At 45.5% G+C, this 14465-nt stretch overlaps 1 protein-coding gene across 2 annotated transcripts; it reads right to left on the minus strand.

Annotated features, from left to right (window-relative positions):
• Nucleotides 1–6105: 6105 nt before the first annotated feature.
• EMX2 (empty spiracles homeobox 2) lies at nt 6106–13584 on the minus strand. Of its 2 annotated transcripts, XM_048859539.2 has the most exons (3): nt 12720–13584; nt 10326–10510; nt 6106–7317 (listed from the first exon to the last, which is right to left on the minus strand). In XM_048859539.2, exons 1-3 carry the CDS (start codon nt 13108–13110, stop codon nt 7150–7152), a joined length of 744 nt encoding a protein of 247 aa, XP_048715496.1. In that variant the 5' UTR covers nt 13111–13584; the 3' UTR covers nt 6106–7149. The 2 variants fall into 2 exon arrangements, with proteins under 2 accessions (XP_048715496.1, XP_048715497.1); XM_048859540.2 differs by lacking the exon at nt 10326–10510.
• Nucleotides 13585–14465: the final 881 nt, after the last annotated feature.

Consider the following 14465-nt stretch of genomic DNA (forward strand, 5'->3'; position numbering starts at 1 on the left):
GATACAGACCTAGGCTTTGGGAAAGTACTAGCGATGTGTAGGCAGTACATTTTAAATAAAAATAAAGTTGCCTGCTTTTGCAATCCAGTAGCAGAACCCCGTTTGAAGTCAAGGTAGTTTATGCTTTTATTTTAGAGCTAACCGAGTGGAATTCTTTCCAGAGTTAAAATTCACCAACTAGATTTTTAAAATCGAAAATGAGGGTGTGAGGAGTGCTTTTGGACTGAAATCGTCTTTGCCAAATGTTTGCCCTGAACACATTTTAGGGCAAGGTTTTAAACTCCTGATGGAGGTTTACTCACACACCAATGGCTACTTAAAAAAACATTAAGGGTCCAGTTTAAACCAACAAAAGCCAGGAAATTCAGATTTAGGGATGAAGCTCAATCCTTAGCTTTCCACATTGTTCATAGGTCTTCTGTATGCACACATCCGCTGCTGAACCTAAACAGTGAGTGGCAACCTTTTTAGTTTAGCATGTCCTTGCTTTTTGACAGTTTAATTCCATCCTTTAATATTCAAACCTTTCGTTTTTTTAATCTTACGTGTTATTTTCATAAGGGATGGAATATTTCATGAAATGGCATTAAAGACTCGACACCAATTTTCCAAAGCAGAGTCACTGAGGAGTGGCCACTCTCCAAAATTATATCTCTCTATATTCCCCCTAAATACTTGAGGCGTTTGACCTCATTTTCAAATAATCGCTTGACAAACATAATTTGTGAACAAATCCTTTTAAGTTTTATGCTCCAGTGCAAAAATAAAAGCATCTAAAAGAGGATAACCTCTGCTATGACTAATTAGTGGGCAAAGAAGAGAGAAATCTGTCGAGTGCCAAGTATCAGCCCCTCGGAAAGTTTTCTTTTAACAGTAAGGCTCATATCACCTGAATCCCAGCACAAAAGAGACCCGTGGGCACTGATGCTTGTCCAGTAAAATCTAAACATTCTTTTAAATTCTTCAGCGTCCTTCCCATTTCAAAGTTATTCTCTTGGTAGTTTTATTGCACTGGTGAAAAAGCCAACAAGGCTTTACAATAAAGTAGCAGGTGGGGGGAAGGGTTGAAACGTGTAGGGTATTTGTGGAAAAGGGTGTTATTTAAGACATCAAAAAGAAAAGGCATGATGGGATGGACACTACCTTCCAATGCATTTTACACGGCTGGTGACAAAAACCCAGGACATGCAATGAATGCATAATTACCCCCAACCGAAAATTCCCTATCTAATTTGATATTTGGTGCTCCGCAGAAGCTAGCCTTCGTAAATAATATACAAAGTAAGAAACCTAATCCAGCGGGCTAGAATGTTTAATTCATCATTATGCGAGCTAATTGGAAGGTGATTATATGGTAATTGCTCATTAGTGGTGTATATTTATCGCTGTACCTTATGTCAAGGCCATGGGAATTGTGTGGAGTCTGTTCTCTCATTTCAAGGATCAGTTTCAGAAGCAGGAGCGAAGCAGGCTAGATCAAGTTCTTCCTGACGTCAGGTCCAGCCGAATGCAATGGAGCCCTGGACTATAAATATGAGTCGGGTTCCCCTGGATCGGGATGGGTTCGAGTTAGGGGCGACGATGCGATTGGCGGAAGGGCTGAGGGCGCAGCGGCCCAAGGTCCAACCTTGCATGGCCCATTGGGGTCTAAGTGTTGGCAGGGGGCAAAAGGCCTCTCTCTAAGGCAGAGAGGGATGGAGTAGCTAGTCAGGGGTCCGTCCCGCTGGAGAGAAAGAAAAAGGTGATAGCTACCGAGGGGAGGCGGAGGGGCAGAGGAGGGAAGGGGCATTTTAAACGTCCAGCCCAAGGGATGGGAAAGGGTGTTAATGGGGCTCTCTCTTTCTCTCACACACACACACCCCTCCAGGCACCTGCGAATAGGAACAGCTCTCTGAAGACTTGGGTGACAGGAATGTACAGTGCTGCTGGATCGGTGTGGTTGAAACTCTGTGTGTGTGTGTAAGTGAGAGAGATGATGCACAAAGTAATTGTTATGACTGAAGGTCTAATTTTCGGAACCTTTCTAGCCTTTCTTAGACATGGGCTCCCCTGTTTTTTGTTTTAAAAACTAATACTGAACGAAAGGAAAAAAAATAAAAAACAAGAGCAAAATAAATCTCGTGCTGACTCGGACGGGGGCTGGGTGATATTTGGCCAGCGGCTTTCTCCTGGGAGCGCTGGTTGACCCTAAAGCCTTGGGAACCGCTCGGGTTTCTAACTGCGCCGGCGTTAGTGCGATCACTCCCCTCCCCTCGGCTGTGCACACGAGAGACTGCATTAGGCTCGTTCGTTTAGCTGGAGCTGGGGACAGAAAGAGCCCAGGTCACTAAAGCCGCGTGTGAGTGGGGCTCTGCGAGGGAAGATTGAATTCAGAGGAGGTGTAAATAACACCAGCCTCTTTGCCACCTTCTCCTCCACCCCCGAGGTTAGAATTTTCCAGGTGAGTTTACCACGGCGGAACGGGGCTGAAGTCCTTGGAAGGAGGCGATGGACGGCTCCAGCAAGGAGGAAAGAAAGCGCCGGGAAGGGGGCCTCCGAAATCCCCACCCAGGGCAGCAGCGTGGGAGCGGGTGAACTCGTTCCACGCCAAGGTGCGGAGCTGCGGGGCCCGCCCAGGCTCGCTAACTTCTGACCTCTCGTTTCCCCGGAGGCGGCTGCAACAGGCGATCATTACAAAGGCCCAATTTAAAAAAAAAAGCGAGCGAGAGAAGATGCTGATGAATCGACCCTTTCGCTTTCAAGTGTGACAGGGCCTGGGTTTTAATGGCTGAGAGGGTCCCACCAGGGGAAGGTATCGCAAGGAGCAAGGTTACGGCTAGGGGTCAGTAGGTTCTCTAAACTCCCACTTCCAGCTCACAGCGGGGACTATTTGGAGAAGTAAATCAATTGATATATTAGCTCTAAGTGGTTATGAAACAGTGGTGCAGAGGGAGCAGGGGATGGGAAAGATCCCGCTTATCAGGGAATTGGATCTAGATGGAGCTGCTATTTCTTTTCCATTTCCTACTAGCCAGGCGGGGACTTTTTGCTAATTTCCGTCAAACTCTGCGAAGTGACAAAGCTGTCCATCAACGGGGGGGAGGGGAGGGAGTGTGTGTGGGGGGGGAGATAAACAGCGCTTAAATGAAACTCAAAACGCAACTGCAGCTCCCAGGGCAGCAGCTTTCCCCTTGCGCAGCGCGCTGGGCATTTCTGCTGCCCGCCGCGCGCAGGGGCGAGTTGCAAAGGGGAAATCTCACACACGTCACCTGAACCGACGTGGGCTCACAATACAGCCGAGGCCCGGCTTTTGGTCTACGGGAACCGTCGGGCTTAAACAAAAAACAAGGGGCCAGCTTCTGACCGCAGTGACACCGGTGCAAATCTGATCCCGGAGTGAGCCCAACGAAGAGAACCAAGAGTGACTCCGGATTTACACTGGTGCAACTGAGACCAGAATCTGACCCAAAACCTCTGCTCCCAAAACCTCTGCTCTGGGCAGCCTGCACGACACCTTCAAATTCCTGCTGCAAACTATCTGCTGAGCTCCTTCGAGCAACCGAAGAAATATATGCCTTGGGACTGACAGAGTTTCGGATCTAGAGCAGCAGCTCCGGCCATGAGACGAGGTTTGCAGAGCCTTAATTTAAAAAAAAAAGTGTGTAGTAATCTCGATTGCCTGCAAAACCCACAAACTCGGCCGTGTCCGCACCCTGCGAAGTGAGCTTGCCCTGAAATCACACGGACAAGGTTAGCTTCCTGTGCGCTGGGAGTTCTCCCTGGAGCACGAATGGACACGCGCACATGCGAGAAGGAAGGGCCGTGCCTGCTTAGCTCTGTGGTCAAGTATCATCCCGAAATATTTCCAGACCGATCTATTTCCCCCACACACACCTGGCCAAATCACCGCCAGCGCTCTGAAACAACCTTCCCTGTAGCCTTTTTTAAAATATTATTTTATTTGTCTCTCTAGACTTTGACACCCCGGTATGGAATTCAAGGGGTTTTTTTTCCCAAATGATCAGGGCTAAACACAGAACAAATGTTTCACTTGAACCGATTTGGGAAGCCGTAAAAAAAAAAAAACCCTCTAAAGTTTCTATTTCGCCAACACGATCCCCTTCCCTCGGCCATTTAATATAAAATATATTGTTAAAAGCCCGGTCGGATAGCATCTCACAAATATTTATATTTCAACGTTGCCTGGCACCCAGCGTCCACATTAGACTAGCTAATCCTGCCACTTTAAATAGATGAATTAATAAAGCAAATGAGGGTCTAATAAGCGGACTGTCCTGCCTATTGAGGCAGGGGGAGAGAGACTAGAAAGTGCGCCAAATTTGTTTGCAGTGGATCAAGGCTAGCCGCCTTTGCTTCACTTTCTTTATCTTAATTCCGACTTGAAAAGATATAATTATCTAGTTTGAACAGAGCTGCTATCAAATCCTTCTTTAGGCAGGGAAGGGAAAAGCTGGAGTGGATTGCACTGTTCTGAGCCGCTCGGTGCTGCCTGAGATAGTGAGTAATGAAGTTGTGGAGTCCTGAGATACAAAGGGCATTAACCTCATTAGCATGAAACCTTTTCTTCTAACCATTGTGGGACCCTTTCAGACTCCTAATCCCCCCTATTTTCAAAGCTTGGTTTGTAATAAAGCTTTTAGGGTTTTTTTTTCAAAGCTAATGGCATTCTCTGAAGATTTTATTGCTGTTACGTTACATAGGACGCTTAATTTTTCTCTCTCTCTCTCTCTTTCTTTCCTTGCAGTGGAAAAATATATATATATAGCTCCTGCAGAAATAAGCCTTTTATCAAGATGGGAAACAATTTATAGAAAGGCCCAAGTCTGCTGTTTAACTGCGATCTGTTTAATGTTGGCACATTTGCATTGGTTTGAAGTAGAACTCAAGCGAAGTTGGGCGAGTTTGAGGTGACAAAGGCGCCCGGATTCATTTCAGGATCCGTGCAACCAGCTGTTTAGAGGGGGAAACGTAGAGAGAAGTTTACTTGGGGAACAGCTTCGCTAAATAATGATCTTGGGTTAGATATAGGGAACTGCATTGCGACATGCATCTCACCGCCTCTGGGCCTCTAATATTTGTAGCTGCTCTGAATGGAAAGTCACCATTATTGAATAAAGAGCAGCGATGTTTAAAAATAAGATTGGACTTTTTTTTTTAAAATGACATAGTACCCTATCGTGCCAACACGTGCATGGAATGTCTAATCTTAAATTTTCAAGGCAGGATGTTTAACAAAGCTCGTATTTTCGCGATGCATTGTAACTTCGCCTTATCACAGTGTAAAGGGTAGTCAGATTGTCCTAAATTATGTCCAACTAGCCCCCCTGGACCCACGGATTAAGAGATTAAAGGAGACCACTGGGCAATGCCTCCTCTTTCCCCTTCATATTCCTGGTATGATAATTGCCTAAACTGATTTGCACTTTCACAAAAGCTTGCAGGATTCTTTGTAGCTCGAACAGAGCAGACGAGGTTTCTCTATCAATGGAAATAAAACTGATTAATGCAGTCTATCAGGCTAAGGAGCAAATGAAGCATGAACAAACAACTGTGTACCCCCAGAAAACCAGCTAGTTTCCTCAAGGATTGGTTGCAACTCCCCCTCCCCCATGCGTCCCCCAACACACATACTTTAATGTTCGAGTTTTAACGTTTTCCCCAGAATCGCTCCCCGCGACAAACATACAACCCGCCAAACGGTCACTGTATACATCTCGCGTGTCCTCATTTTCAAAACTAAAAAAAACCAACCCTAACTTTTTTAAAAAATCAGATATGCCGCAAAAAAAAAATAATTAGCGGATTCTCCTGTGTTGGCTGCAATTGGCTACATTATTTATCTCTTGCCCTTTCTATATTAGAAAAAAAAAAGTGGTTCTCATCTCTGGGTTATTTTGTTTTAAACTTTCTATTGATAAGCGACTGAATTAATGAATAAAAGGCCACTCAGTGCACCGCGTATGATGAATGGTTCATTGGTGCGGAAATTGACAGGAATGTTTAGGGCGTGAAGTCACTACAGTAACAAAAAATGAAAAATAAAAGGGGGGGGGGGGAAAACGAACTTCCAAGGTTCAAAAAACGTGGAAAAATATTGCTTAAAAATTTAGGGCATATGGATAAATCTTTATTGACAAAATATTGACAATGACATACTTCTTGGAAGTATATAGTGTGTTAGAATTCTAACAAATTAAACACAAAACACAAAAATATTTACATTCTGGTATAGAAGACATTAAGGAAACATTTGTCACTTTTTTTTAGTAGCTCTATAATCTTGGAATATTATAAGCTCAGTGCTTGACACTTGCCTCCAATGAAGATGGCCATTTAGAACCCATCCTTTACACAGAGTCCTTTACACGGCTACTGCCAGGTTTGGAAGTTTGGCCAATTAGGGACCCTCTCATCAAACGTGGTCATTGGATTTAAACAAAAAATTAAGCTTCATAATGGGACTATTATATTTTAAATGATTTTTTTTCGCTGCAGCAAAAGTCAAACCCATCCCCACCCCATCCCACCGTGTTGTCCATTTGGGAGGAACACTATGGTTACTGCTACTTCATTTAGCTTTCACAATCACTTTGACGCCAGAAGTTATCATAAAATGTTTACAGACGGCACATTTCTCGTAATATAAAATTAAAAAGCACACAGAACCTGTCTCAAAGGGGAAACAAATGACAATCCATTTCTGTCTTTAGGAACTGGTTTTGCCCACTCGGCTTTTACACATGCAATTCAAGTTTCTGAAACAGGTGTGGTTCTGGGCTGTGTATGGAATTCTCTTTTAAAGACTGGACAAACCGTGAAGTGCAATATGTCCTGTTAGGGGGGGTTTCTCTCTCTCTCTCTCTCTCTTTCTCTCGTTATTTTGTTTTTAAAAGTGGACTGCGAGAAACGGAATACCTGTCAATCATCTTGTCTCGGTGGTTTGGCTTTGATTGACAGATCCCCCCTTTGCCAGACTTGTGCCAACAGTGCCACATTTTGGATCTTTCGCTCGCTCGCTCTCAGCTGCTTCCTAGACGAGAATTGCATTTTGATGAAGCCTTTATGTATCTTCCCTGCAACGCCACTTTCTTGTGTGTGATCCTTTTAACACTTTTTTGTTTGGTTGGCTGAATGTCCAAGTGCCAGTTTTTAATCGTCTGAAGTGACGTCTATTTCTTCTGGACTGGCTTGTTTCGTGGCAATTCTCCACCGGTTAATGTGATGAGTCCCTTTTTTCTTCTGTTGTGAGTCTGAACCTTCCTCTTCCAACTTTTGTCGCTTGAACTTTGTCCTTCTGTTCTGAAACCATACTTTTACCTGCAGATGAGAAACAAAATTGGGGATTACTTGGCTGGTTTCACTTTAACACTCCAGAAAATTGGTGAGGTCATTACACTGGTTCCCTTTGAAGATTTCTGCCCCCATTAAGGAATCTTGTATGGGGAAAAAATCTAGGTCTATTTTCTTTCTCTATTTTCTCAAGGGGTTGAAGAAATCTGTTTGGAAGGGGGTCCGGAACTCTGCGTCTGCATATGTGTGTGTGTATATATATATACAGCGTGCGTATACATAGAGACAGACACTTGGGTGGATACAGTTTGTCTATATAGGGTGATATATAAAGAGAAAGTGTGCACATCCATACACACACACACAATGTATGACTACATGCACGTATATAGACCACACATATACTCTCTCTAAACACACATACGCTCTGCATAATACGCATGAGTTTTCTATACTCTGCATTACACATGAAGTATCTAATTTGGAAAAACAACTAATAAATTCTACAACCAATTGCACATAATCTTTCAAAAGAAGCAACTCCTCCAGTCACAATACAAACAAATCATCGGCCCTTCTACTTTGTAAGTGTGTAGTAGTATTCAACATCTGGGAAGTGATCCCTTAAACTGCAGTACATTTGTTCAATGTAGGCCCCTTGGAACAGAGTCTTGGATAGATCCGGTTTAATCGCATTTTGGGGGGGGGGTGAACTTGTATAATAGCATTGACTGTTCTTTAACATTCTGGACCAGCTGAACCTTGGAGTAACTATTCTGGCAGTGAAACTGTTCAAACTCCCCTCAAAATGATATTAATTAAAAAGAAGAGATGGCGATCCTTTTAAAATCCCACTAGGGCCTTTACTTTCCCAGGAGAGGAGGGGAGCAGGATTCTGAGCATTATAGAGGCGTCTCCTTGAGACCATTCCTCCCCCTCCTCGCCAAAAAAACCCTAGCAAACATTACAAACCCATTTTATACAGCGGTTGTTTGTGCAGGGGCGTCCAGAAGCGATCGTATTAAAGCGAATCCTTCAAGTGCCATAAAAAAAATGCCTCTCTGAAATGTGTTCAGAGTGGAATAAATCTGACTTAAATATACACCAGATTACTTCAGTCATTTAATTACAGATAGTATTGATCCAGAAGTTTATCTCGAGAGCTGGCCACACTCCTTGAAGTGGCCAAAGGTAAACACGGGTGGGTTTTTTTTAAAGCAGTTCAGACTCTGGTTCTGTCTGAAAGTGCCTGATAAAGGCCCTAGCAAAGGGGGGGGGGGGGGGACTGGAGCATTTTAATAAGCTGGTTTAACCCGCTTCGCTGGCTCTTCAGAACAGAGCTACTACCATGCCAGGCACACATCTCTGCTGCATTTTCATATTCTCCAAAAGTCTCCCATTAAAAAGCTGAGCGGGGAACAAGGGGTGAGTTTAATTTGCTTTTAGTTTGCTAATTGAAGGGGAGGACGGTTCATTTCTGCCCGCTGATCTCCAAAAGGGAGCTCGTTTGTAGGGAACGAGGGGTTTGACATCTGGACAAAAGACCCCAACCAGCTTCGGAATCAAGCAGGACAAAGACCACCTTAAATACAGCTTTCCAGTGGAAATAAGCCGGTGACCGGCCCCTTGTTCGGAGAACCTCATAAAAGTGGCGATCCTTTTTTATTGTTTTGTTAGGGAGACTTTTTAAAACAAAAGCGCCAACCTCTTTATTGCTTCCCCCCGAAAAGGAAAAATAAAAAAGTGTTACAACTTAATCCGCACAGAGAGCGTTACTGTTTACTGGGAACTTTGAACTAGGCTGCGACTGGAGATGGGTTCCCCCCCCCCCCTTAGATACACTGCCACATATTGCAGCAGAGACAATCCCCTCCGCAACTCCTCACTGTGGGTCTCCCGAACACCCCCGCCCCAAGAAAAACCAACTCTAGTTTGACACTAACAAAACCGCGTGAAAGGTAAGAGACCTGAGCAGCAGAGTTCCGAAGAAACTGAAAATCTCTATCTAAATAACCCATCTGGCTTTAAACACACGCCTTAGACAGTTCACATGCATCCTAAATACGAAATGGCTCATCCACACCATAAACTCTTACGGCTGGATCGTTAAGAAGCCTCTGAAGTACAATTAGCCTTGTATTTGCTTCAAGAACCCAATATGAGCTGTCTTGACAATTCTAAAACAATTCAGTTATTCCAATCTGTTTCCTTCCAACATCTTTGATGCAAGCCCAGACCGTTCAGACTGACTGAAACAATCTGTCTGTGGTGCCGTCCAAGGCACTGCTCGCTTTGCACCCATACAACGTAAGACAGAGTTGTAATTGTCACTTGAAATATACAGATCAGCTAAACAAAAATATCCTGCATTAAAATTCTGGACCTCAGCCGACACAGAGAGATATAATTAAAGTCATTTGGGTTAGTAAGATGTCTGTGTTTAATTTTTATCTTTATGTCTCAGCAAGTAAAGTATCCCAATTTTGCAGGAGCTCTATACAGGGATAGAAAATTCGTCTTATAAACTATGTCTCTTTCCTTAAAATAAACAGTTTTAAACCCAAATGTTACTCAAATTGGCACGAAAAACCCACATTGACCAAGAAGTTGTCCTTTGAAAATGCAAATCGAGATTTTTAATATTAACAGGGATGTAGCGATTCATTTATCATCTTCATGTATTATCTATACAGCGAGCATTTAGAACTGAATGACCACAGATAACTCACAGGGGAAAAATAACTATGGTTTACTTTGGACATTATTCATAATAATAATTGTGACCCCTGTAATTTTTAAGGAAGGTGGGTTGTTTTAATAAATAGGACTTATTTTATATTAACCAGGCAGTGGAAAGGCAGACTCAGCTAGAAATACACCGCCCCCCTCCCCATTTATATTAGATATGAATCCCTGCATTTGCAGAAAAATTGTATATCTTTTACTCCGCACCTTGGAGTTTGGCAGCGTATTTTGTTAGTTACATTATTAGACCTCACACTCCGGCCCCAGAAACTTCCCATCTGTGCCCTTACCTGAGTTTCCGTGAGGCTGAGGCTGTGTGCCAATTGTTTCCTTTCTGCTCCTACTACGTAGTGATTCTTTTCAAAAGCATGCTCCAGTCTCAGTAACTGGGATGGCGAGAAAGCTGTACGAATCCGTTTGGGTTTCCTGGCCAGTGCATTGTGCAAGAGGAAGCTCTCTGGGCTGGTTTCATTCCCTGGACAGCAGGGCAAAACAGAGATTAGCAAAACACCTTTCCACAAACACACGCCATTCGTATTATTCAGCCCTAGCGTTACTTTCTCACTATTACCCGGCGGAGAAAATTCTTACTCGTTTAAAAAAAAACACCTCCTCCTTTATAGACTGTTTTCCCTACCATATAGAAAAAAGGCGAGACTCCAGATCAGCACGCGAAATTAATCAATAAAATAAAATCCACCTTTATGGGAGTATTAAAAACTAATGGATGGAGAAATCACCGCTATCATACCTGTGTTATTTATTGCAGTAACAGTTAGGAATTCACAATTGGGTGTAGATTAAACCGTTGGTTATATTTTAAACCTAATAAGAAAGGCAAACTATTCACAATTCGAGCTGTCCAGCTATTCCAATATTATAGATTCCGCAGATGCGCAAGGGAGTATGTGGTGATCTCTGTGCATAACTTGGCTGTTTAGAGACAGCCCCGTATTCCTCAGATCTGACCCTGGTTGACCCTCCGAAAACTACATTCCAGAACCCCTTTTTTTGTTTGTTTTGAACGGTATCTTTTAAATAGTTACACACCGTTTATAAGTCGGCACTGCAGCAGACATGCAATGCTAATGCCAGCGAGGGGATGGTGACCCTGAACTCTCTGTTTACCAGCCCCCTTGCGATTGCGGCAGCGGGACTAACACATTTTCATAAAAATAAACACACAAACAACAAACTTGAGGGAGCGTAAATCTGAATACGCGTTTTGCGGGCGTGAAAGGTCGATCGGTTGGTTTGTTTCCCTAGGAAGGATCGCCATTTTCGACTACTGGGAATCGCTTCTTGCAAGGTTACAAAACCAACGAAGAACCAGCTAGGTCCTTTTCAGTTTTCTTTAAAGATCGCCCCATTAGGAGGTTGTGATTTAAACCAGTCTGTGGCATAACACTGGGAAATTTCCGCCCGCTCTTTACCAATCTGCTGATAACTGGGACAAACAATTTGGTCAGCGAAACCTGTAATTTTGTTCTGAGAGGCTATAATCCGTTTTGAACCACGTCTCCCTTTCTTCAGAAAGGCTCTCGCTCTCTGCGGAGGGACATCGGGGGCTGCATTTTGCAGCCTAAAAAAACAGGCTGCTGCTTTCAGAATAAATAAGGTTGTTGTTGTTTTTTTTTTTAAACGACTTGAACGTCAAAAAACACACACACGCAAAACTGAATGGGACATCTTAGAAAAGAAACCTGATCTTTCTTTGGGGGGGGGGGAACAAAGCTGTTAGCAAAGGGTTAAATTAACTGGGGCAAGGGGGGATTTGTTTATTGATTGTGGGCCATAAGCTTTGGTTATTTCCCCTCAACTGGTTATTAGTCACTTGGTGACTGGAAGGACTCTGTGTGAAATTCACCGACCCCCACCCCCCGCAAAAAAAACAAAACAAACTTGCTCGCTCTCTTTCTCATCGGCCTTCGTATTATTTTAAGACAATAACCACTCACTTTGTTTTATTGGTATTATTTTGTTACTGTGAACAATAGGAAGTCGGGGATTTTTTTTAAAAACGGAAACTCTTCGTGGCGCCGGCTCTGCCTTGGCTGCGCTGATCTGGCTTGTCAAGGGAGAAATATACCGAAAATGTGACGAGGTATATTCCGTTTCTGCAACGACGTTTGATGTTCCCCGCAGCCCTGTTTGTTTGGATGTTTCTGGCAGGCCGAGATCCAGAGAGGGAGTGTTACTGGAACGGCCAGCCCTTTGAAAACTTGCGACAGTTTTCGCGGTGATTTTTTTTTTAAAACCACAACTTTTATGCCTGATCTTTAAACCACTTTAAAACAACTGCTAACCCCCGGCCCTAGCCTGCCCCTCTCCTCCCCCCACCCCCAACCCAGCACACCCCGCTTCCGCTGGCAGCTTCTCCAGTTCGATAGCGGGGCAAAGAAAAACGAGAGCCGACTCCCCCAACAACGAGCAAACCGGCGCCCACTTTGAGGACTTCAGCGAAGCTCTGACCCTGTCTCCCCTTCTTCGCCTTTTAAAAGGCGTCTTCCGTTCCCCACACCGCAGACCATACACTGGGGTTTGTAGCCGTCAATTTCACTCCCACGCTTTCCAGACACCCCCCCCCCGCCCCCAGCCAGCCCCACCAGGCCAGGGTGTGGGGACAGGATGGATCCGGAGCGCATTGGGCGCGCGGCTGGCAAAGGAAGAGGAGTGGCACGTACCTTGGAACCGGTGGCCCAGATATCGGTATCTGTGTATTAGCCAGGGGTAGAAAGTGGAAGGGTCCCTTTGCTGCGAGGCAAACAGCGGGTGCGGGGAGTGAGAGGAAGGCAGTGGGTGGGCGGCCAAGGCGTGGGGAGGCGGGACGGGGTGCACCGGCACCGCCGGGTTAGGCGGGTGCGAGACGGCCTCCGCAAAGACCAAGTCCGGGTTGGAGTAGACCCCTCTGCCGGTGGAGTGGAAGCCGTTGAGGAAAGGGTTCATCGGGCTGGAGTTGGCATAGCTGAGCGCCGCCGGCCGGATAGGGTCCTCGGAGCGAGACGCGGGCAAGGGGCTGTCTTTGGCCACCAGCGACTCGATGGTGAAACACCGCTTGGGTGTGGGCTGGAACATGCTGCGGCAGCTGGAGTCCCCCGGCCAAAGCTCTGTCTGTCTCTGGTGCACGAGGAGCGGGCTCCGCAGCCCCCCAAGTCCGCCCGGAGCCGGGGAAGTTTGCAGCGGGGAGTGACTTCAGGAGGGCTAGATACACACATAAATAGACAGGGGCTGGCGGAGAGGAGGCGGCGGCAAGCGGCACCCAAAAGGGAGAGAGAGAGAGAGAGAGAGAGAGACACACACACACACACACACACACACACCAAAAAAGTTGCCTGGAGAAGTTTCCCTCCTGCGGAAGGCGGCTACTCTACGTCCAAAGACAATCCATGGATGTGATCGGTCCCTTCACAAGTTGTGCAAACGATTTGTTAGTTCATGAGCCTAATTAGTGCTGGGATCACATAAACAGCTTCCTCTGAAGCCTGGTAAATGGCTTGATGATTGGTCGCTATTACTCGCCTGGAGGTTGAAAGGGGGAGACTCTTTAAAGTGCGTCAGAGGGGAGGCGAGCTCTGGCAGCTGGGATCCTGGAGGGATGGATCCAGGGCCCGGAACGGAGTGTGTCTCTCTCCACTCACTCCAGCTGGTGTCCTAGCCAGGCTCCTCTCACCGCTCCAGCAGCAGATCCGTCCTTCCCTCCAGCAGCCCAGCCAGATGCAGCTAAGGTAGGTAGGAGCTCAGGGATTTTCCACTTCGAATCCCGGGGCGGGAGGTTACTCCTGATGCTCTAAAATCGGCTAAGTGGATTCGCTCCAATTCAGCCTTTCAGAAGACTGATTGCATGTTCAGCGTTGTGTATCCTGCTAGCCTCACTCGCCCGCCTAGCCTCTCCCCTGATGCAAAGGTGTTTCCAAAATCCGATCTACGGATGCCTTGATCCCCGAGAAGCCAGACAACCATGGGAATGTCAGAGTCCCCCTGGGATGCCCCCACAGGTAGAAAAGGAGTACTTGTGGCACCTTAGAGACTAACCAATTTATTTGAGCATGAGCTTTCGTGAGCTACAGCTCACCCACAGGTAGATGCATTCACTTTTGAAATAGTTGTTTGCAACGAAAACGCCTGGGATTTTGGTGTTTTGTTTTGTTTGTTTGTTTGAGAACTTCCTTACGGGCTATTACCTACTTAGACTCAATCCACCGCGGTGGGCACAAAGGAGAGCACCCCGGAAGATGCTTGCAGTATGCAAACCTAGGACACGCGGGGTTATTGCAAGGGGACAGGCGAGCAAGTCAGAAATTCCAGCCCTATCCGTATTTTCGAAATTACCTTTAGGTTTGGGAGTGATTTTAGGGCCGAGTTCTCCCGCTCCTATTGGCTGGCGCTGTAGAATAATTATGATCACATCCTAATACTGCTGGCTGCTGCTT

Source organism: Caretta caretta, chromosome 7 (genome assembly GCF_965140235.1).
Source record: "Caretta caretta isolate rCarCar2 chromosome 7, rCarCar1.hap1, whole genome shotgun sequence".
NCBI classification, from domain to species: domain Eukaryota; kingdom Metazoa; phylum Chordata; order Testudines; family Cheloniidae; genus Caretta; species Caretta caretta.

Bases quoted from the DNA above. Each gene is read 5' to 3' on its own strand.
- EMX2 (XM_048859539.2), bottom strand. From the start codon at position 13,110: ATGTTCCAGCCCACACCCAAGCGGTGTTTCACCATCGAGTCGCTGGTG. The intron at 10,511-12,719 runs GTACGTGCCACT...CCTGCTGTCCAG, and splicing joins TCTGGGCCACCGGTTCCAAG to GGAATGAAACCAGCCCAGAG. The intron at 7,318-10,325 runs GTAAGGGCACAG...TCTCATCTGCAG, and splicing joins TCAGCCTCACGGAAACTCAG to GTAAAAGTATGGTTTCAGAA.